We start from the raw sequence: 22066 nt of genomic DNA on the forward strand, positions 1-22066 counted from the left end.
TCCTGTCCCCAGATTACAACAGGAGCGGTGCCCTTCACCTCCGCCCTGGCCCAGGGAGTCCCAGCTCACAGGCTGTCTTCTCCATCTGTGTCACAGCCTTCAAGGCGGCAGCCCTAATCCAGAGATGGTACCGACGCTACATGGCGCGCCTGGAGATGAGGCGGCACTGCACCTGGCGCATCTTCCAGTCTATAGAGTATGCGGGACAGCAAGATCAGGTCAAGGTGCGGTGGGATGTGGGCCCCAGTCACTCGTGCTCTGCCTTCCAGCAAGGGCAGGCTGCACCCTCTGGGCAGCAAGGGCCAGGTGCCCAGAGGGTGCAGCTGACCCGGACCCCTCCTGGTTCTCTTTGCGCCCATCTCTAAAGCCAAGTCTTCGACTCTTCTGCAGCTCCATGATTTCTTCAGCTACCTTGTGGATCACTTCACCCCCAGCAGCAACCATGAGAGTGAGTATGAGCTGCCATACAGGAGGGCCTCAGGGTTGTAGATATCAGACTGAGCGGGGGAGACACAGGGGGCATAGATCCCGTGATGGCCAGGGAATGAGTAAGGAGGCTGACAGATAAATGGCAGCTTCTGGGTTCACCCAGAATCACACCTGGAGACAAGAATTTGTGTGCAAGGAGTTTGTTTGTTAAATACGGGAAAACAGTTGGGCAGTGGGGAGGGACTGGGGAAGGAATTCAGGGAAGGGAAGGCAGCTTATAAAGAGGCAGAGGCAGGGGTGGGGGCTACTAAGCCAGCAACAAAAGGTGCCTGGGAAATAGTGCAGAACACTTGCCCTGGAATGATCCCACCTGAAGGCAGAGAGAACTAGAGTCTTCCTGTGTCAACTCCTGAGACTCATTAGTTGAAGGCTGCTGGGAGGGATGATAGGAAGCGTGGTTAATTCCACAGCATTTCTGGCCTGCCAAGCAGGGCCCTCTGTGGACCCAGGAAGAAAGCTCCCAGGCCAGAGATGCAGAGGCTGATGGTTGGCCCTTGCCTGAAGGACCTTGAAAGATCTGATGGCTTCTGGCACACTGACTGACAGCACCAGAAATGCCTGTGGGCTTTTTTGTTTCACCAAGGTTTTTCCCTTTCCTTCTGCTTACAAGCCTCAGCTGCTAAATTTCTGTTCTAAGTCTGACAAATCTCAGCCTTTTAAAATTTTTTTAACATTTATTTATTTTTTGAGAGACAGAGGGAGAGAGCACGAGCAGGGGAGGGGCAGAGAGAGAGGGAGACGCAGAATCCGAAGCAGGCTCCAGGCTCTGAGCTGTCAGCACAGAGCCCGACGCGGGGCTCGAACTCACGGACTGTGAGATCATGACCTGAGCCGAAGTCAGTCGCTTAACAGACTGAGCCACCCAGGCACCCCAAATCTCGGTCTTTTAAAATAAAAGTAAAATTGGGGCACCTGGGTGGCTCAGTCAGTTAAGCATCTGACTCTTGATCTCAGCTCAGGTCTTGATCTCACAATTCATGAGTTCAAGCCCTGAATCAGGCTCTGTGCTGACAGGGTGGAGCCTGCTTAGAATTCTCTCTTTCTCTCTCTCTCTCTCTCTCAAAAAAGTATGGTCCAGAGAAAGGCTGTTTTGTATTGCCCATGGACTGCACATCTGAACATAAGCTGTCCTACCCTTTCTGTCCTAACCAGGGGACTTCCTGGACCGCATGTTCACCGAGGACAGATTCCCCCAGGACTCTGAGAAATTCGGTGACTATGAATCTATAGAAGTCCCTGACAATTACACGGGACCACGCCTCTCCTTCCCACTCCTTCCTGACCACGCAACTGCCCTGGTAGAAGCTTTCAGACTGAAACAGGTAAGCTCACCCTGGGAAACCTGGGTCACGACCAACTTTGTGGAATATGGAGAGGGAGACCAGACCCAACACAGAAGGAATAGCCCTGGATTTAGGGTGTTAGTGTCATGGATCCACCAGAGAGATTCCATGCCCCCTTTGCTTAGCCAGGACCTTGTAGTCAATAAGCCAGTTTTTATGCACTGAAAACTTCTCCTCCTCATCATGTAATATTTCTTTGTTCATTCATCTCACTGATAATTACTGAGCACTGCTATGTACAGACACTGTTCTGGGCACTGGGGATATAGCAATGAGCAAGACAGACACCAATTCCTGCTTTCACAGGGCTAACATTCTAAGGGAGAGACAGACAGTAGATAATAAATGACAACAAATAAGCAGATTCTGCAGTATATTAGAAGGAGATAAGAGCTATGTAAGAGAATAAACTAAGTTCTGGGTAGGAGAGATGGCAATTTATGGAGTAGTCTTGGAAAGCACGATGGGTAAGGTGATTTCTGAGCAAAGGTTGAAGATGGTGAAGAAACGCACCATGTGGATGCCTCCAGAAAAATGTTCCAGGCAGAGGGAACAAATGGAAAGGCCAGGAGGCAGGACCTTGCCTGGATGGCTCAGGGACCTCAGGAAGGCCATTGTGGCTGGTGAGGAGGAGGTCAGGGAAGAGTGTTAGGGGATGGAGGCAGAGGGGAGGGTGGGTGGACTTTTAACCTTCTCAAAGAGATGGGGAGACATTGGGCATAGGCTTGCTTTTTAAAATAATCCTTCCGTTTTCTGAATGGAACATAGGGAGCAAGGGCTGAAGCAGGATGATCAGTTAAGGTCCTGCAACAGTCCAGGCAGAACATGAGAGTGGCTCGAAACCCTGGTGGTAGAGGCAGAGGTGGTAAGAAGTGGTCACATTCTGGTTCTCTGCCAGACTCCAGCTCTTCGTCTCTTTCATAAGAAGATAATTCACCGCAGGAGACGTTGGGGTGGTTTCCCCCAGGATGTCAGGATCACTTAGTACCATTGACATGCGTGCACTTCTTCACACCTCTCTGAGACAAGCAAGCATTTCTCCCAAGCGGAAGGCAAGGAAGGAAAGAGGAAATTAGTTCAATATTGGGGGATGTTGAAAAGCAGAAACAAGGGCAGAAGATGGGTGAAAAAGAAAGGATCCATGCATAGGGTCGCAGGGGCACTTTACCAGGGTCTTGGGGTCTTGGGTGATTGGGATCATTAGGCAGTAAAGGTGAGGCCCATTTTGCTGCATGAATATCAGTGTTGTTTTGTTCCCTCTCCCCTCTTCCTCCTAGTAGCAGCTCCATGCTCGCTATGTCTTGAATCTTTTGCATGAAACCAGGAAACACCTGATACAACTGCCAAACATCAACCGGGTCTCCACCTGTTACAGTGAGGAGATCACAGTGTGCGGTGAGAGTCAGTCAGAAATGGCTTCCCACGCTAGACACAAAGAAGAAAACGCTTGTGATGGGGAAGAGGAAGGGCGGGGCTGGCGGGAGATGTGATTCTCGCTGAGAGCTTGCTTATTCGCTCCATGCTTACTGGAGTAGAGGCAGTGCAGTGAAGGATTATGGGGCAAGAGGGCCCAGACTCTGCTTTATTTCCCCAAACAATTCAGATTTGACTCCAAACTCCTGCTTTCACTCAGAACACAATCCCTGCAAATAGCCAGATCCTCCCTTGTCAAAAGACAGTTTACTTCTTGTGCCTTGAGCAGCAGGCCCTAATGCCTAGCAAATTATTCCTTCCAGCCACATGTATTCTTCTTCCAGAGAGAAATACTGTCCATGATGATTCTTTCCATATCCTTATGTTTTCGGTAAAGTTTAAACACCTGTTACAGGGGTACCTGGGTGGCTCAGTCAGTTAAGCGTCTGACTCCTGAGTTCAGCTCACGTCATGATCTCATGGTTTGTGAATTCAAGCCTTGCATCAGGCTCTGTGCTGACAGCGTGGAGCCTGCTTGGGATTGTCTCTCTCTTTCTCTCTCTGTCTCTCTCCCTCTCTCTCTCTGCCCCTCCCCTGCTCTCTCTCTTTCAAAATAAATTAATTAAATTTAATTTAAAAAAATAGACATCTGTTACAGACTGAGGTCCCACATCTTCACTTAGGGGGTGCAGACTGTCGCACAGCCGGGATTGTAAACTGGCACCTCGAGGGCCACGTGCAACCTGCAGCTAGGTCTTGTTTGCCCTGAAATATTCTTAAATTTTTATTTATTTTATTTTTTAATTATTTTTGAAAGTTTATTTACTTATTTTGAGAGAGAGAGAGAGAGAGAGAGAGAGAGAGAGAGAGAATTCCAAGCAGGCTCCAAGCCATCAGTGCAGACCCCGACATGGGGCTCAATCTCACAAACCATGAGATCACGACCTGAGCCAAAATTAAGAGTCAGATGCTTAACCAACTGAGCCACCAAGGTGCCCCTTAAATTTTTTAAATTATTATTATTTTTTTATTAAAATATTTTTTTAAAAATTCAAGTCAGTTAACATACAGTGTAGTCTTGGCTTCAGGAGTAGAACCCAGTGATTTATCTCTTACCTATGACACCCAGTGGTCATCCCAAAAAGTGCCCTCCTTAATGCCCATCACCCATTCAGCCCATCGCCCCACCCCCCTCCAGCAACCCTCAGTTTGTTCTTTGTATTTAAGAGTCTCTTATGATTTGCCTCCCTCCCTGTTTTTATCTTATTTTTGCTTCCGTTCTCCTATGTTCATCTGTTGTGTTTCTCAAATTACACATACGATTTAAATCATATGCTATCTGTCTTACTCTGACTTATTTTGCTTAGCATTATACACTCTAGTTCTATCCACATTGTTGCAAATGGCAAGATTTCATTCTTTTTCATCACCAGGTAGTATTTCATTGTATGCGTGTGTGTGCGTGTGTGTGTGTGTGTGTGTGTACCACCTCTTCTTTATCCGTTCATCAGTCAGTAGACATTTGGGCTCTTTCCATAATTTGGCTATTGTTGATAGTGCTGCTATAAACATTGGGGTGCATGGGGTGCCCCTTCAAAACAGTATTTTTGTATTCTTTGGATAGATGCCTAGTAGTGCAATTGCTGTCTCGTAGGGTAGTTCTATTTTTAATTTTTTGAGGAACTTCCATACTGTTTTCCAGAGTGGTTGCACCAGTTTGCATTCCCACCAGCAGTGCAAAAGAGGGTTCCTCTTTTTCCGCATCCTCACCAACATCTGTTGTTTTCTTGAGTTGTTAATTCTAGCCATTCTGACAGAAAAAATTAAAAAAAAAATTTTTAATGTTTTTATTTTATTTTTGAGAGAGAGAGAGAGCACATGTGTGTGCAAGCAGGGGAGGGATAGAGACAGAGGGAGACACAGAATCTGAAGCAGGCTCTAGGCTCTGAGCTGTTAGCACAGAGCCTGATGTGGGGCTCGAACCCATGAACCATGAGATCATGACCTGAGCTGAAGTTGGATGCTTAAACGACTGAGCCACCCAGGTGCCCCAGAAAAATATTTTTTTAATAAATTTCCAACATTTGAAAATTGGAGAATTCATATTAAAATTGAGATTTCCAACACCTCTTGAAAAATCTCCTAACACTGGCCCATAAATAGCGGCTTCCTACTTCAGATGGGACAAAATCTCTTCAGTTCTCACTTGAGTTTGCATCCCTGCACTGTTCTGTCCTATTTTTGCTTCATTTACTGTTTATTTATGATAATCATGTAGAGAAAATATACTGTGTTTTCTTCTTTCAATATTAGCTATCCCTACAACAAGGGAAGTTAATATTTATTCCAGTCTTACATATGGAAAAAAGTAACCATAACTTTGTCAGATTTTTCTGGGTATTTTCCTTTTTATAGTAAAAATGAGACACAGTGGTAAGGACCAGTAAAAACTGATATTCTTTTTCTGTCTTTGTTAGGAGATTTACATGGCCAGTTGGATGACCTAATATTTATATTTCATAAGGTATGAATGTTTAAGATCCTGTCTTGCTCTGAGGCTTATTTTGGAAGTATCTATTAACAAAATGCTTAAGTATTGCTTGGATTTTTTAAATATTACTTTATCTTTTTATTTTTAAAAATTTTTCTTTTATTTTTATTTATTTTTGAGAGAGAGAGAGACAGAGTGTGAGTAGAGGAGAGGCAGAGAGAGAGGGAGATGCAGAATCTGAAGTAGGCTCCAGGCTCTGAGCTGTTAGCACAGAGCCCGATGTGGGGCTCAAACCCACGAACCATGAGATCATGACCTGAGCCGAAGTCGGATGCTTAACTGACTGAGCCACCCAGGCGCTCAAAAATATTACTTTAAGTCATTAAAAAATAATACATAGGAGCAAATATATAATATAAAAGTCAGTACTATATTATATTTTAGTATATTTTTGTAAACTGTTTTAAAAGTCTGAGGTTAACAAAGAGAAAGAATCCTTACTTAGTGATTGATTTTTTTCCAAATAAAGAAAATTGTTGATTATCAAAGCAACTGAAAGCTATTTTCCTATCCATTTTTAGTTATAAAATGTAGAACATGTAACAGCATACATGAATGTCCTATTAATGTAATATTACTTTACATATATACTGTGCTTCCCAAAGCATTTTCCCACTTATTGTATCCTTTAATCCTGAGGAAACTGACAGCTATTGTTATTATTACTGAAGATATTGTGGCCAGAATTTAAAACTGGCTTTTGGATCACAAGCTTGGTGTCCTTTGCGCAATACCATATGGCAACACTCTGGCTTTGTATAAAGCACTTATTTTGATGAGCACGCTAGAAAGAAAATATAAGACCAATAAAAAAATACTTCCATCTTTTATTGACAATTCACATTTGGAGAAGAGCCAGAAAGCACAGAATTGGTGTTCGATCTGACATAACTGTCAAACGCCCATTGGCTTGACCTGATTTCCTATTCCCTTCCTTTGTTGCCACTTCTTGGACTTGTCTTCTTTTTGGGAAGAATGGCCTCCCGTCACCAGAGAGGGCCTACGTCTTCAATGGTGACTTCGTTGATCGAGGCAAGGATTCAGTAGAGATCCTGATGGTTCTTTTTGCCTTCATGTTGGTTTACCCAAAAGAGTTCCATCTTAATCGAGGAAACCATGAGGACCATTTGGTGAACTTACGGTAACAAACTCAAACACACTTGGGTATTTGATGTTTACTTGTGATTGAAAAGTTACTTTGTCAGAACTTCTTATTTGTTAGATACCTTTTCAAGTAGTTTTCCAATTTTTTAAAGGAATACACAATATGTAACATTAAAATATTTCTTACAAACCTACATATTATCCTACCTTTAATAAAACCATTAAACGTTTTTCCACATATCCATACTCTTTATCATATGAACGATAAAACTCACTGTAGAAAAACTAAGAAATACAGATAAACAGAAGGAAGAACGTTAAAATATCCCCTAATTTCTTGACCCAGAGTTAATGCTATAATTGTAAACATTTAGCAATTATTCCTCTTTTCTATATATTTGAGTCTCTTTTCTATATATTTGAGTATATGTATATAGTATATGAATTCTTATAAAAATTCAATTATACCATAAGTGTTGTCATTAAATTTAATATCTAGTTTTGCTTCTAAATCTAGATACGGCTTTACCAAGGAAGTGATGCATAAATATAAGGTATGCTGCCTTTAAAAGCAAAAGTTTTTCTTAGTTCAGATAAGTTAAGTGTATCACTTGAAAATTATTATCTTCTTAATATCATTTTTCAGACACATGGCAAGAAAATACTAAAAATACTGAAAGATGTTTTCTGTTGGCTTCCTCTGGCCACTCTGGTTGATGAAAAGGTCCTGATTCTTCATGGCGGAGTGTCAGACATGACCGACCTGGAACTCTTGGCTAAACTAGACAGGCACAAGGTATTGGCCAAGTAATGAAATAGTGCATATTTCACCATAATTTAACCCAGTTCATAATAATAACAACCCAGTTCATAATAATTTAACCCAGTCACTGCCTACATAAAGTCAATGTCATTTTGCATGCTGACTCCAGGTGACTTAATAAGGGCTGTTAAGGAAGCCATGAGGGGCACCTCAGTGGCGCAGTTGGTTAAGTGTCTGACTTCAGCTCTGGTCATGATCTCAAGGTTCGTGGGTTCGAGCTCTGTGCTGACAGCTCAGAGCCTGAAGCCAGCTTCAAATTCTGTTCTCCCTCTCTCTCTGCCCCTCTCCCACTTGCACTCTGTCTCTCTCTCTTTCTCTCTAAAAAATCAATAAACATTAAAAGATTAAACAAACAAACAAACAAGGAATATACATCTGGGCTCAAGGAGCAAGTGTGCTATGATCCATTAGTGATGTTTCTATGGACATGATAGTGGGGAGTGGCAGCTAGAGCCATCTGTTTGCTATCCCTGACCTAGACAATTCTAATAAACACCCCCATTCAATGTACCTGAAGAGCCTCTACCTCCCAAATAACTCAGTTAAACTCAACAAATGTTTTAAGTGAGTACTTCATTCAGGGAGGATGCTATTGGCAGACAGAAAAATGATGATCAATTTCGAATTAAACTCAACAACTATGGTTAAAGTGTTTACTATGTGCAAAGGAAGTGGTAGGGGTGATACAAAGATGACCAGAGATGGTGCCTGCCCTAAAGAAATTTACAATAATCAGCAGGAGGAGGGAGTGAGAGACAGAATGCATTATACTCCCATATTAATACGTCTCTATTTTCTGTTTCACTTTGGAAGTAAAAATTTAGAAAACAACAATTCTATTTTCTTTTAATCATAGACTTTTAACACTTGAATGGTGTCTTATGGCTTCTGAACTCCCAGCTGCCCTTTCCAAAACACAGGAATCCCTACTACGACATCTTTGACAACATTTGCCTAAGCAATTACTACACAAGCTAGTGTGCTCTGGGCAACTCTAATTAATATACAAGTCTTTGCGAAATGAGAACATAAATGAAAGAGCATGGCTTTGGAATCAGACAGACTGGATTTGAATCTGGGAACATGCAGCACTTGGCTGATATGGCAGCTGTGTTTTACCAGGTTATCCAAGAACCAAGCCTTCTTATGTCTTGTTATTCTGCTGTCCTTAGCGTGTCTTTCCTGAGCCCTCATCTTGTAGGCCAAGATAGCCTGCCACCACATCTGTATTCCAAGCAATAGGATAGGGGGAGGAAGAGGGGAAGAATATCCCTGCTCTTTAAAGACACAGGAAAGAAGTTGTATACATCTCTTCTGCTCTCATCCCATTGTTCAGAAAGTAGTTACATGACTACTCCTTGCTGGAAGGGAGGCTGGAAATGCAGTCTTCTGTCTGGCTGGCCACATGCCTAGCACAAAAGTTAGGGTTTCCATTCCTATGACAAAGAAGGGGAAAAGAGATGGGGGAGAATGGTAGTCTCTGACACACAGATACTGAAGTATGGAACTGTGTTCTTTTTCCCTTGAGTAGGTATGGTGAGTGGTTGGATAGGCTAGAAATGGATAAAAATTCTTTTCCTGCTACTTATAGTTATAATACCTTGAAAAAGTTATTTAACTTACTGTAACCTCAGTTTCTGAATCTATACAATAGGAGAGTGAATGATTGTATCATAGATGTTGTGAGGATTAAATGAAAATATATGTGCATGTGCCTTACAAAATTTGTACTCAATAAGTGGAAATAGTATTAACTACATTTGGCTGAAGTGACAGAAAACTTCAGACAACAATGCCTTGTGATTATTTCTTCCTTCTGTAAATAAACACTGGAAGCAAGCAGTCCAGGGCTGGTAGTAATACCACAAAGTCACTAGAGGCCCAGTGTTCTGCTCTCTTGTTGCTCTACCATGCTACATCATGGCCCAACGTGGCTACTTGAGCTCCAGCCATCACAACCATATTCTAGCAGCATAACTTAGAAAGTAGAAGAAAGGCATGTTTCTTCCCTCTAAGGACATTCAGTTGTATACAGAATTTTTGTTCATATTTCTGTTCAGAATTTTGTCATATGTTAACATCTAGCTGAAAGGCAGGTTGGCAAGTGTAGTCCTCATTCTAGGTGGTATCTGTAAGAATCTGGGTTTCTATTGCTAAGGAAGAAGAGTAGACAGATGGTAGGGTCGCCACACACTACCTTAGTCTGCCCCTGTTGCTCCCCACATTTTCATGCACACCCCGCTCATCCCCTCCCCAATGGAGTCTACACTCAGGTCTCATCCAATGATTGCATCCAGTTCAAAGCCCAAGGTTTCTGGATTCAAGTCCTATTTGTCAAGGTCTGCCTATGGCCCTTTGGGGTCTGGTGACTAAAAGATGATTTCTGTGTCCCTGCTCCCAAAAACTCAGTGTTGGAAGGGGGAAAGGATAACTCCTTAGAGAGGTGGGGGAGGGGACGCCTGCAACGTTTTCAACAGCTTCCTCCAAAACCTTCATTATAAATCCCCTTTCTGCTTCTCCGTAATCTCAACCCTTTCGTGTTCTTTGTGGAAGAGAAGGTGCCCAAGGGACCTAAAACCAGCTCTTAGTCTGCGTGATGTCTGGCACCTTATTTTTTTTTTAATTCAAATATTCTGTTCTGCTGCATCTATGTCTATGTATGGAGGTAGAGACAGCAAGTCACAATAAAGCAGATGATCTCATGGGAAGAATCACATTTAATGATGTAAACAGGAGAAGTAGGAACTTTGGGGGAAAGAATGCTAAAGAACAGTTTGCCTTCTGGAGCTTAGCAAAAAGCTGACTTCGCAGTAGTTTGCAAAGCTCTGGGGAGGGGTGACGTAGCCATTTGTACCAAGTCCAGGAACCACTTGGGAGGAAAACACAAAGTAGGAGCTCTGGAGTCAGATTTCTGGGTTCAGTCCTGGTAATGTTTTAGTATCTCTGCACCTCAGTTTTCTTATCTGTACTATAAATGAGGATGCTATCTCACAGGAGTGTGAGGGCTAATCGGTTAATTCACGTAAAACTAAAAATGAGGATGCAATCTCATGGTGGCGACCTGAGAGCTAATCAGTGAATTCATGATAAGTACCCAGGATAGCACCTATTTACCAAGGGCCCGATACATAGTAACACGATTATTCTCCTTAATAATCAAAGTTAGGGATGCCTCTGGGGGATAGATTAATAACTTCCTTGAAATAAAGTTATCTGGGGGTCAAAAAGGGACTGACGGTCTGGCCCTCACTATGAGTTGCAACACGATGAGAAGGAGAGGGGATTATGACTCTGTTTACATTTGGTGGCCTTTCACTCTCTATGGCCAGGGGCTGGGGCTGCCTGGGAAGTCATCCAGTGCTTGTCCAAAGTTAGAGAACACCTCTGTTCCGTTCTACTCAATCTGGATGCCTCTCGAAATATCATTCAGGTCCTGCTGACCCTCTCTGAGTGTCCTTCCCTGTTCTTGCCCCAAGAACAACTCAACATCTTTGTCTTCTCTGGACATTTTTAGATTGTTTCCACCATGAGGCACAAAACGAGAAAGGAGAACGGGAAACAGATGAAGAAGGGGGAAGCCAACCAGAAGAGCTCCGCAGGGAGACCCACCCCGTGGTTTCTCCCCCAGAGCCGCTCTCTCCCCGCTTCGCCCCTTCGCCTGGGCTCCCTCCAGGCTCACAGAGCCGGCCGCTCGTCCAGCATTCCCTGCGGCGCCCCCCGGGACGCGAAGGAGCTAGCCCGGCAGGTGCGGCACTCCGTGGACCTGGAGCTGGACAGGTGCCGGCAGCAAGCAGGCTTCCCGGTGAGCCGGGGGACGGAGGAGGCCTCGCTGTGCACGCCAGAAGCGGATTCAGGAGCAGAGGAGCCGCTGGAGCCCACGCAGGAGGAGTGGAGGCAGGTGGGTTGTGACCGGGTGCTGCCCCCTGGAATGTGGCCGTCTTCCGGAGGGGCTTTTAAAAAACAGAACAAGCCTCTTCCCTCAATGTAAATTCGGGGTATTTTTTCCCACCCCCTTCACTCTCCCCCTGGGGTTAGAACACCCCCAGAAGAACATTAGTATTTGCTTAATGGCTCATATGTTTTAGAGTTTGAGAGAGCACAGGGTGATGTGGCCGATGGGCTCTATTGCCTGAGCAAATTTGGTTTAGTGACCTAGCATCGTTGGGATAGGAAGGTAAGCCATGATTTACTGGGTGCTATTATATGATGTTTTGTGTTGCGTGTGTCAGAAAGATGGCCATTGCAGCTCAAGGCCAAAAGGGTTAGGTCAGCAACTTCTGTCTTTCTCTGTTATCAGGTAAATAAAGGCTTTTCCAAGATCTCCAGAGATGTGTCCTATGGCCACCCCTCGCTGCAAGGGACGCTGGGAAAGCACATATTTTCTAGGCACAGTGCCACCTCAAACACCTCATCAGAGTTCTGTTAGCAAGGAAGAAGAAGGAAAACAAATACAGAGTAGGCACTCATGGTGTTTGCCTAACTATGACTCTGGCAGCCAAATGCAGGGCACATTTCACTGGGGCAAGACTGTGGCAGGGAAGCTTGTAATCCATGTGGTGAGTTTGTGTAGTAGTGTTAGTAGAACGATGTGAACTTGCTGGTGTTCGACCATTTTTGACCTATAAAAATGGCAGTTTTTTTTTTTTTTAATGGTTCATCCAGTAAAGAAAAGGAATTCAGAATTATTTTAGAGCTAAAATTAGCAGAACGGGCTGATTGACCAGATGGAGGGTGGCGAGAAAGAGGAGTCACAGCTGACTCTGAGGCTGGAAACCTCAGAGAGAGAGATGGTGAGTTTAGGCTACGTTCTCCCTTCACTATCGATCTGGGCTTCAACATCAACTTAGAATGGAAATTTAAATATATATATATATATTTTTTTTTTTTTTAATTTTTTATTTGCAAATGCTGAGGGGCGCCTGGGTGGTTCAGTTGGTTGAGCATCCGAATTCCGCTCAGGCCATGATCTCCTGGTCCGTGAGTTCGAGCCCCGCGTCGGGCCCTGTGCTGACAGCTCAGAGGCTGGAGCCTGCTTCGGATTCTGTGTCTCCCTCTCTCTCTGCCTCTCCCCCACTTGTGCTCTCTTTCTCTCAAAAATAAACATCAAACAAAAATTTTTTTTAATGCTGACATTACTTTAAGAAATGAAGCATTTGATTGCACATTCTCAGGACCACACCTGATGCTGGAGGAGAGATTGTGTTGCCAGGCCCAGATGTCTGCCTTCTCTTTGGGGCAAATGTCCAGGAGCCTGGAGCACTGGGGCTCACTGAAGACAACTGACTCTGATCAAAGCATCTACCAGAGCAGTTCCCTTTTAATCTGTTTTACGTGTTGAGCTTTCATGTGAGACTTACTTCCAAGAAAGTGGGTACAAGCTTGTCAAACAATATGCACATACCCACGCTCATTCCATGAATAATAAAAAGATTCTGAAACCTCAGGGATTCAAAATATAAGCATATGTCAAACATTGATTATGCAAAAAATTATTCCCTTATTTTTATTCAAATATCTGTATCCTCTTCCTTTCCTCCTCCTCCTGTTACTCCTTTTCCTTCTCTTCCTCTTCCTCCTCCTCTTCTCATAGGAATGACTCTGAATCTCTGTCTAGATTTTAGGAAAGAAACCATCTCTTGGTCTCTCCAGGTGGTAGATATACTGTGGAGTGATCCCATGGCTCAGGAGGGCTGTAAGGCCAACACTGTTCGAGGAGGAGGCTGTTATTTTGGACCCAATGTGACAGAACGGTTGCTACAGAAATACAACCTGCAATTCCTGATCCGCTCACACGAGTGCAAACCTGAAGGCTATGAGTTCTGCCACAGCCGCAAGGTGGGTGGGCCATCTGCAGAAGCCCACGAGTGGTCCATATTGCTCCTCCCAGGCCTGGATGAGCTCAGGCTCCTGCTTTCCCACAATCCACTGTGTCTTGTATTTGTTAGCCACTTGCTCAAAGCGACTAGGTCCTTTACTGTTATTTATCCTTGGCTCTCATCGCCTCTTTAAACCTCAAAATTCGATTGCTACCACCACTCACCAATACCCTGAGAGGAGAAAAAGGGGCAGATATTGTCCCATCTTGTGGCTAGAAATATGGCCTGGTGCTTTCCCAGGCACATCTCTATTCTGTAAGTCACGTTGCTCACTGGCACATATTTCAAACAACAGTACAGGGTAACAGGATTTCTGCACTGTGCCCCAGGCAGGGATTCAGGATTGTTTGTCTTCTCAGGAGTGTACTTAATGTCCTGTCTGATCTTTGGACATCTTAATCCTACAATGTTAGCCTAGCCCAATGCCACTAGGATGAGAGTATTCCCACAAAAACTAACTCTGCAGGAGAATAACAGCTTTCCGTGTGGGGAAAAAAAAAGATCAACTAATCTGAGAAATGTTTGGTTAAACAGTTATACAAGTTTCTCTACTGCAGGACTTCTGAGAACCATTAGTTTCCTATATTCCTTGTAAATCTCCAAGAAGAGATACACTGTCTACTATTTCCCAATGTATTGACAATGGAAACTTTTTCCACAGAGCATCTCAGGAGGCACAGTACTCTGTAGGAAACTCTACTTTGAGGCCTCACACCAGCTTTGATAACTGGCTTGCCAATTGTAACGACCCTTCCTAATTTATCGGTTCCAGCTTGCCTCTAAGTTGAACCAAATGAAGTGTTTTCTGTTACCCCTGCTATTGTACTTGGGATAAAAATGTGAAGAAAACATGTTGTGGATGTCCTATCAGAATCCAAGTTGTTATTACTGGAGCCACCACTCCTGCCCTACCAGCATTGATGACTTTAAAAAAAATTTAAAAGATCTGTAGGTGAGGTCAAGAAAGAAGAGCAGCTCCTGAAATTGGGTTGGGCCCTATCAGATTGAGAGTCAAGAGTTCTTCAGCGAACCTGAACGCCTTTCTCTCTCTGTTTTGATTTAGGTGTTAACAATCTTTTCTGCCTCCAACTACTATGAAGTTGGCAGCAACAGAGGGGCCTATGTCAAACTGGGGCCAGCCCTGACCCCGTACATCGTGCAGTATCAAGCTAACAAGGTGACCCACATGCTGACCATGAGGCAAAGGCAAGACTTTTTAATGAATGATTTTCCGAAAACCAGAATGACGGTGTTTGTGGAGCCTTTGAAATGTCAAACATCATTACATTTATCCACATTCTAAGTGAAAATTCAAAATGTAGCCCTGTTAGCAGTAAGGTCTACAATAGACATTCTAGCAGGGGCCTCTTCCTTCTCCTCCATACACTTGAAGATCTGTACCGACCCGTCATGAATGGGAGTAACAAATTTGTTTCCTGCAGGAGTTATTCTCAATGGGCACATCTTGGGTAAAGTCCATGTACCAGGCCACTAAGTCTTTCCAGGGCCACTCTCTGTTTTCTCTCATCTTTAAAGGGTTTGTGTTACTCCCTAAGCCAGAGCCGAAGGTTCTTTGCTTTCAAGGGGTTTGACAGATGGGTTTCAGTTCACACATTTGTTAGCAATGCCCTTTTCTCCCTGGGAAGGAAGCATATAATATTACTTAAATGGCTTCTGTTGAGATGCTTCTGAATTCTAACCTTAGTTGTGAGCTTACCACACACTAAGTGCTATTATAAAGAAGTTATATGTAGTATCTAACAATGGACTTAAGAAATTCATACTAATTTCAGTTTTATAGAAGAGATCGTTAAAGAACACAGATGAAATCAGCTAGCCCATGGTCACACAGCTAATAACACAGTGAAGGCAAGCCTTGATACAGGCAGTCTTATTTCAGAAATCACATACTTAACAGACACGCAGGATTGCCTCCTACCAGGAAGATGGCCCCAGAGTATATAAGCTGCCAACAGATACAGTTTTAGTGCTACTGAGCAAGCTTCTCTAATTATCAGAGGAACTAATTAGAAATCAGAACAAATTTGACATAAACCCTGGAAAGAGAACATACTAATATTTACCATCTGCCTTGTGTGAGTGCTATAAAAGTGCATTATTTTAAATCACTCTTGAGTTACTGAATATGAAGAGTTATTAAACACTTAAGTTATTAAAAAAAATCAAGGCCAGCCTCACTCAAGAAGTTTTATATGAAAATTTAAACTCATTAAGTGATAGTCAAACCCCCTGTGCAGCAGAATCATCTGTGGAGCTTTACAAAAAAATCAGCCGCCCTAGCCTCCGCAGCCCCACCAAATTGGAATCTCCAGGGGTGGGCCCCAGGCAACTGGAATACCACAATTCCATATGGTTTAGGTACATATGGAATCACTACAAATGAAGTCACTGTAGGGAATCCTATAGAGAGTATGTTTTAGTAATATAATCAAAGAGCTCTTTGAGGGGCACCTGAGTGTCTGTCATTTAAGCATCCAGCTTCAACTCAAGTCATGATCTCATGGTTGTGGGTTCAAGCCGTGTTGGGCTCTGTGCTGACAGCTCAGAGCCTGGAGCCTGCTTCGGATTCTGTGTCTCCCTGTCTCTCTGCCTCTCACCTGCTTGTGCTCTGTCTCTCTGTCTCTCTCAGAGACAGATGTTTAAATGTTTAAAATGTTTAAACATTAAAATGTTTAAATGTTTTAAATGTTTAAAATAAACATTTTAAAACATATTAAAAAAAGAGCTCTTTGAAATAAATGTTCATTGATTATATTAAAGCAAGTAAACATCATCCAATTTACCCAGAAGTCACTTGTCCGACAACTTCAACTCCCTGGAGTGCAGTGGACACGTTAGATGTCTCTGACCATCTATGATTGATGTCTCAATGTCCATAAACTCAAGATCATGTCTTTTTCTTAGAAGAGCCCTCATTCAGAATCCATTTACTTTGGGTTTACACCCATGTCTCACAATAATAGGTCAAGATTGATTCCTGGTCCTACCCTGTATCAGCTATGTGACCTTGGATTACTGACTTTGTAATGGGCATAATAATCAGACCTACCTCAGTGGGTGTTGGAGGATTGAGATAACCATGCAGAGCTCTGCACTTAGTTAGTGTTCAATGTTTCTGGCTTGATGTAGAAACCGAGAGCCTTATACATCTAGACAGCTCCTGAGAGCATCACTATACTACATCCCTGCATGATAATGATTGATGACTGCAAGTTAGTAGAAGATAGTGCAAATGCTTTGCCAGACCAGTGGTTTGTTAACTTTTGGAGAGAAGGGAGTCCCATACTTCTTTTAACCTTTGATGAAACAGTGAACTCCCTCCAGAAAAAAACAAATAAATTCACGTACCCATACGATTTGGGATGAGTTTTGGGCACTTCACGCTCTGCTAGGGGTCTGGTAGAGTCCACTTAAGGTCTATTATACTAACCACCTTAAACTGCAAGGAAAATTTTCATCAAGCATGATTAAAACTCTGTGTGTGTGTGCACGTGTATGTGCTCACATGTGTGTGTGTGTAACTTTTAGCCATTGAAAAGACAGGATATCCGGTCGTAATTTATAGAATGGCTATAAATGAGGCATGACAAAGTATATATTTACCTTTATCTCTTTGTATCTTTTTATTGATTCAACTACAGATATTTATTGAACACTTACTTGGGCAAAGTGCTATGCCCAGAATTACCCTTTTGATCCAATAAGAATGAGAAAACTAAATTAATGTTATTTTGTTATTCAAAATCTGGCCTTGTGCCTATTTAACATAATAATAAATTGTAAGGAAAGCATATGATTATATTAGAAGATACCATTTACTGAGTGCTTTCAATGTGCTGGGCTTTCTTCTAAGTGCTTTATATGAATTTACTTTTTTAATCTTCACAATAATCCTGTGAGGTAGGTACATTTTTAAGAAATGTTTATTTATTTATTTATTTTGAGAGAGAGAAAGAGAGAGCAGGGGAGGGGCAGAGAGAGAAGGAGAGAGAGAATCCCAAGCAGGCTCCATGCTGTCAGCACAGAGCCTGATGCGGGGCTCAAACTCACAAACAGTGAGATCATGACCTGAGCAGAAATCAAGAGTTGGACGCTTAACCAACTGAGCCACCCAGGTGGCCCGAGGTAGGTACCATTTTTATCCCTATTTTTCCCTTGAGGAAACTGAGGTGCAGTGCAGGTAGCTAACTTTACCACAAAGGTGGTCTTTTTCCGGAACTTTTGCTGTAACCACTCTTCTGCACTGGGTAGGACACAGTAGGTCCTATTTGTCCATGGCAGGGAGGAGTGGGAGGGCAGTGGGGAGAAATAAGAGATGAAACTCTTTGTTCAAAAAGTGAGCTCTTCTCCCCAAAACTGAGTTCTAGGGAGGTTGAGACATTAAGAAAGAGAGAGGAGGAATGTGGTAAAAACAAAACAAAACCCCTCACTATTTCCTCTATGTTAACTTTTTAAAATGTTTCTTTTGTTCTCCTGTCCCAGGATTAGCAGAGTAGAGGAGTCAGCTCTGAGAGCTCTGCGGGAAAAGTTATTTGCTCATTCCTCAGATCTTCTTGGTGAATTTAAGAAGCATGATGCAGATAAAACTGGTAAGACTCAGAAAATAAAATACTCATAGAAGAAGGAAGCTCAACAACAACAACAACAACAAATCTGTCTTGCAGAAGTTATCAAATCAATATTTGTTGAATTAGTGGTAACTAATTGGGGCACCTGGGTGACTTAGTTGGTTAAGCCCTGATTTTGGCTTAGGTCATGATCTCTTGATTTGTGAGTTCGAGCCCCTCATCAGGCTCTGTGCTGAGAGCTCACAGCCGGAGCCTGCTTTGGATTCTGTGTTTCCCTCTCTGTCTCTGCCCTTCCTCCACTCATACTCTGTCCTTCTCTCTCTAAGAAACAAATAAACATTAAAAAAATTAAATAATAATGAACTAAGATAACCAAAGGACATTCTTTGACTACTTTCTTCATTTTATTCAACTTAATGTTCCAGTTATCTTTTCTAAATTTTATAATTCCAAGCTTTTAACAGAATGTGAATGTAGCTAAATATAGATGGAGATGGTAAAAATAAATGGAGTCAAGGGGAGGGTGACAAGGCCAGAACTAAGCAAAAAGCAACAGGTTTGGAAGGTTAGAAGAACATATCCGAGATTTGCAAAAGGTTAGTGATTTGGCTTCTTGTTATTTAGTGTGTACGTATCTGTTCTGTGCTCTGTTATTAAAGCTAGAAATTTTGTCTTTGCTCAACTTAATGGAATGTCTAATATACATTGACCACACATAGCCTTATTAGAAAATTAGTAACAGTCATAAATACATAGCAATATGTGTTCATATACATATCAACAACCAATGCTGTGTGTATATGTATATATATATATATATATACACACACACACATATATATGTGTATATATAATGTATATATCTGTTCATATATATAATCATGTATAATATCTGTATATGTATATACAGATATACGTATATATGTATAATATCTATTCATATACATAACAAAAACCAATGCTGTGTGTGCCTGTGTGTAAAGTTTAGGATATTATTTATGGGAGTGTTGTGTGACTTTTCAGTTGTTTTCCCAGGGTTAGCAAATAAAAACAGGGTAACTAATTAAATTTAAATTATAGATAGGCAACAAACAATTTTAAGGTCTAATAATGTCCCGTGCAATATTTGGGCCGTATACTTTGTGGTCTGTCTGAAATTCATATTTAATTGAGCATTCTGTATTTTATCTTGCAACCCTCGTTTCCAGTGTACTCGACCTTGACCAACAAAAATAGTGAGAGTGCCTATTATCTCTATTACCTACAGACAGCAAGAAGTATGTCAGGATAGAAAGGCATGCACTCTGGGCAGGACACTAGACTTATAAGTGACAAGTCAACAAATTAGCTCTTTCCTGTAGGTTTAATCACCCTTAGTGACTGGGCAGAAGCCGTGGAGTCTGTGTTGCATCTAGGACTGCCATGGCGGATGCTGAGGCCACAGCTGGTGAACAGCTCAACGGATAACACATTGGAGTACAAGTCCTGGCTGGAGGATTTGGCCAAAGAACAACTGAACCGTGAGGTAATGGTGTGAAAATGGTGGATGAATCTCCTTATGGAGGGCCATGAATCTCCTTATGGAGAGCTTTGAATCAGAAATAGTCAAATATTGAGAGCCCAAAAAAGAAGATGGATGAGAAAAAGGAACTATTTGTTGGGTTTCTATATGTCAGGTTTTGTGTTAAGCAACTTACATATGCTGCCTCAGTTTATCCTCAAAATACCTACCCCGTGAGGCTAGTATTATCAGTACCATTATACCTATGAGAACACCTCTCACGAAGCTTCTAAATTGTAGAACTGGGACTCAGACCCAGGTCTGCTGACTTCCTTGGCATTATGCTGCTTCTCCCACTAGAATAAAGAGAAGGATTTATTCAATAAATACATATTGAATGTTTAATGTACGTGAGGCCTTGAGCTAAGTACTTTTTTAAATGGCTTTATTTCAGTATAAGTCACATACCATATAATTCATCCATTCAAAGTATATAATTCATTGTTTGTTTGTTTTTTGTATATTCACTGGTATGTGCAACCATCCCCATGGTCAATATTAGAACAGTTTCATCATGGTCTAGGTACTTCTTAAACCCTTGGGCTATTTGGTAGTCTGAAAGGGTTGGGGATAAAATATCTTCAGTTTTTTCAACCGTATCTTATTGTCAGGGTTGATTCTGTGTTCCTTATATATTAGGACAAGCCTAAACAATAAGATATAGAAAGAAAAATGTCTTTTCTTTTGTAGAACATACAGTCAAGTTTGCTGGAAACACTGTATCGAAACCGATCCAACCTGGAGACCATTTTTAGGATCATAGACAGTGATCATTCAGGTAAAGGCATGTATTATCCTATCACTTCTGACCCATAGCAAATCTTTACCTCCCAGCCTCAGTCTCCTTTCTGGCTATTTACCTCTCTCCTCAAGCACTTTGGGAACAAAGTAAATAATTAGTATGCTTATAAATGGCAGAAACTAGTAAAGTGTTTGAACAATACGAGCAATCCATATAGAAGAGGGGTAGGGCAGAAAAGAATGAAGACAAACTGAATGAGAACTTCTCAGGAAAAAGAGTGGTTAGAAGATGTAATATCCCTATAGTCACATCAAAGATAGTCATGAAGTAATGAAAAGTGTCTAGAGCAGAAAGGCTTTTTACAATCTCACTCCCAACGTATTCTTTTTAAATTTCTGATTTTGGTAATTACAGATTCACAAGAAATTATGAAAAAATGTATAGGAAGGTCTTATATACCCTCACCTTTCCCCCCCAGTGGTCCAAAGGCTTTTTTCATTGTCATTACTCTTTCTCCACCTGTTTTTTGATGTAATTCACAAACCATATAATGTGCCCATTTAAAATATTCAGTTCACTGATTCTTGGTATGTTTATAAGGTTGTGTAACCATCATCACTATCTAACTATAAAGCCTTTCATCACCCTAAAAAGAAACCCATACCCATTAGCAGTCACTCTCCATCCCTGTCCCTTCTACACCAGCCCCTGGCAACCATTAATCCACTTTCTGTCTCTAAGGATTTGCCTCATCTGGACATTTTGTATAAATGAATGACACAGTATATGTGGCCTTTGGTGTCTGGCTTCTTTCACTTTGCATAATGTTTTCAAGGGTCATCCATGTTGTAGCATATATAAGATCTTCGTTCTTCTTTATAGCTGGACCATATTCCATTGTATGGATATGCCACATTTTGTTTATCCATTTAACAGTTGATAGACATTTAGATTGTTTCCACTTTTGGGCTGTTATGCATGATGGTACTGTGAACATTTATGCACAACTTTTTATGTGAACATACGGTTTTATACTCCCTTGAATATGTTCCTAAGAGTACAATTGCTGAATCATATCATAAAACTATGTTTTACTTTTTGGGGAACTGCCAAACTGTTTTCTACAGTGACTAAAGCATTTTACATTCCTGCTAATGTTTGAGGGTTCCAATTTCCCCACATCCTCACCAGGACTTGTTACTTCCCACCCTTTTTTATAGCCATACTACTGAGTGTGCAGTATCTCATGGTTTTGATCTGCATTTCCTCAATTACCCATGACATTGAGCATCTTTTCATGTGCTTATTGGAAAATTGTATATATTCTCTGGAGAAATGTCTGCTCAAATCCTTTGCCTATTTTTTTTAATTATTCATCTTTTTGTTGTTGATATATATACACACACACACACACACACACACACACACACACCATTATCAGATCTATGGTTTGCAAATATTTTCTCCAACTTTATAGGTTGTCCTTTCACTTTTTTGGTAGTTCCCTTTGATGCAAAAATTTTTTTAATTTAAAAAAAGTCAAATTTATTTGTTGTTGTTGTTTGTGCTTTCGGT

The 22066-nt window shown here is 41.8% G+C and overlaps 1 protein-coding gene across 3 annotated transcripts in view; it reads left to right on the forward strand.

Moving 5' to 3' along the window:
- The window catches only part of PPEF2 (protein phosphatase with EF-hand domain 2), a 47496-nt gene that overhangs the window by 22932 nt on the left and 2498 nt on the right, over positions 1–22066 (forward strand). For all 3 annotated transcript variants that reach the window (XM_053217236.1, XM_053217237.1, XM_053217238.1), the window contains 14 exons: positions 97–224; positions 391–448; positions 1642–1811; positions 3113–3227; positions 5723–5769; positions 6771–6937; positions 7418–7454; positions 7547–7696; positions 11238–11621; positions 13373–13558; positions 14663–14805; positions 18103–18209; positions 19550–19713; positions 20440–20527. In XM_053217236.1, coding sequence (XP_053073211.1) covers positions 97–224; positions 391–448; positions 1642–1811; positions 3113–3227; positions 5723–5769; positions 6771–6937; positions 7418–7454; positions 7547–7696; positions 11238–11621; positions 13373–13558; positions 14663–14805; positions 18103–18209; positions 19550–19713; positions 20440–20527 — 1944 coding nt within the window. The remainder of the gene's footprint in view (positions 1–96; positions 225–390; positions 449–1641; positions 1812–3112; positions 3228–5722; positions 5770–6770; positions 6938–7417; positions 7455–7546; positions 7697–11237; positions 11622–13372; positions 13559–14662; positions 14806–18102; positions 18210–19549; positions 19714–20439; positions 20528–22066) is intronic.

Source organism: Acinonyx jubatus, chromosome B1 (assembly GCF_027475565.1).
Source record: "Acinonyx jubatus isolate Ajub_Pintada_27869175 chromosome B1, VMU_Ajub_asm_v1.0, whole genome shotgun sequence".
Taxonomy (NCBI): domain Eukaryota; kingdom Metazoa; phylum Chordata; class Mammalia; order Carnivora; family Felidae; genus Acinonyx; species Acinonyx jubatus.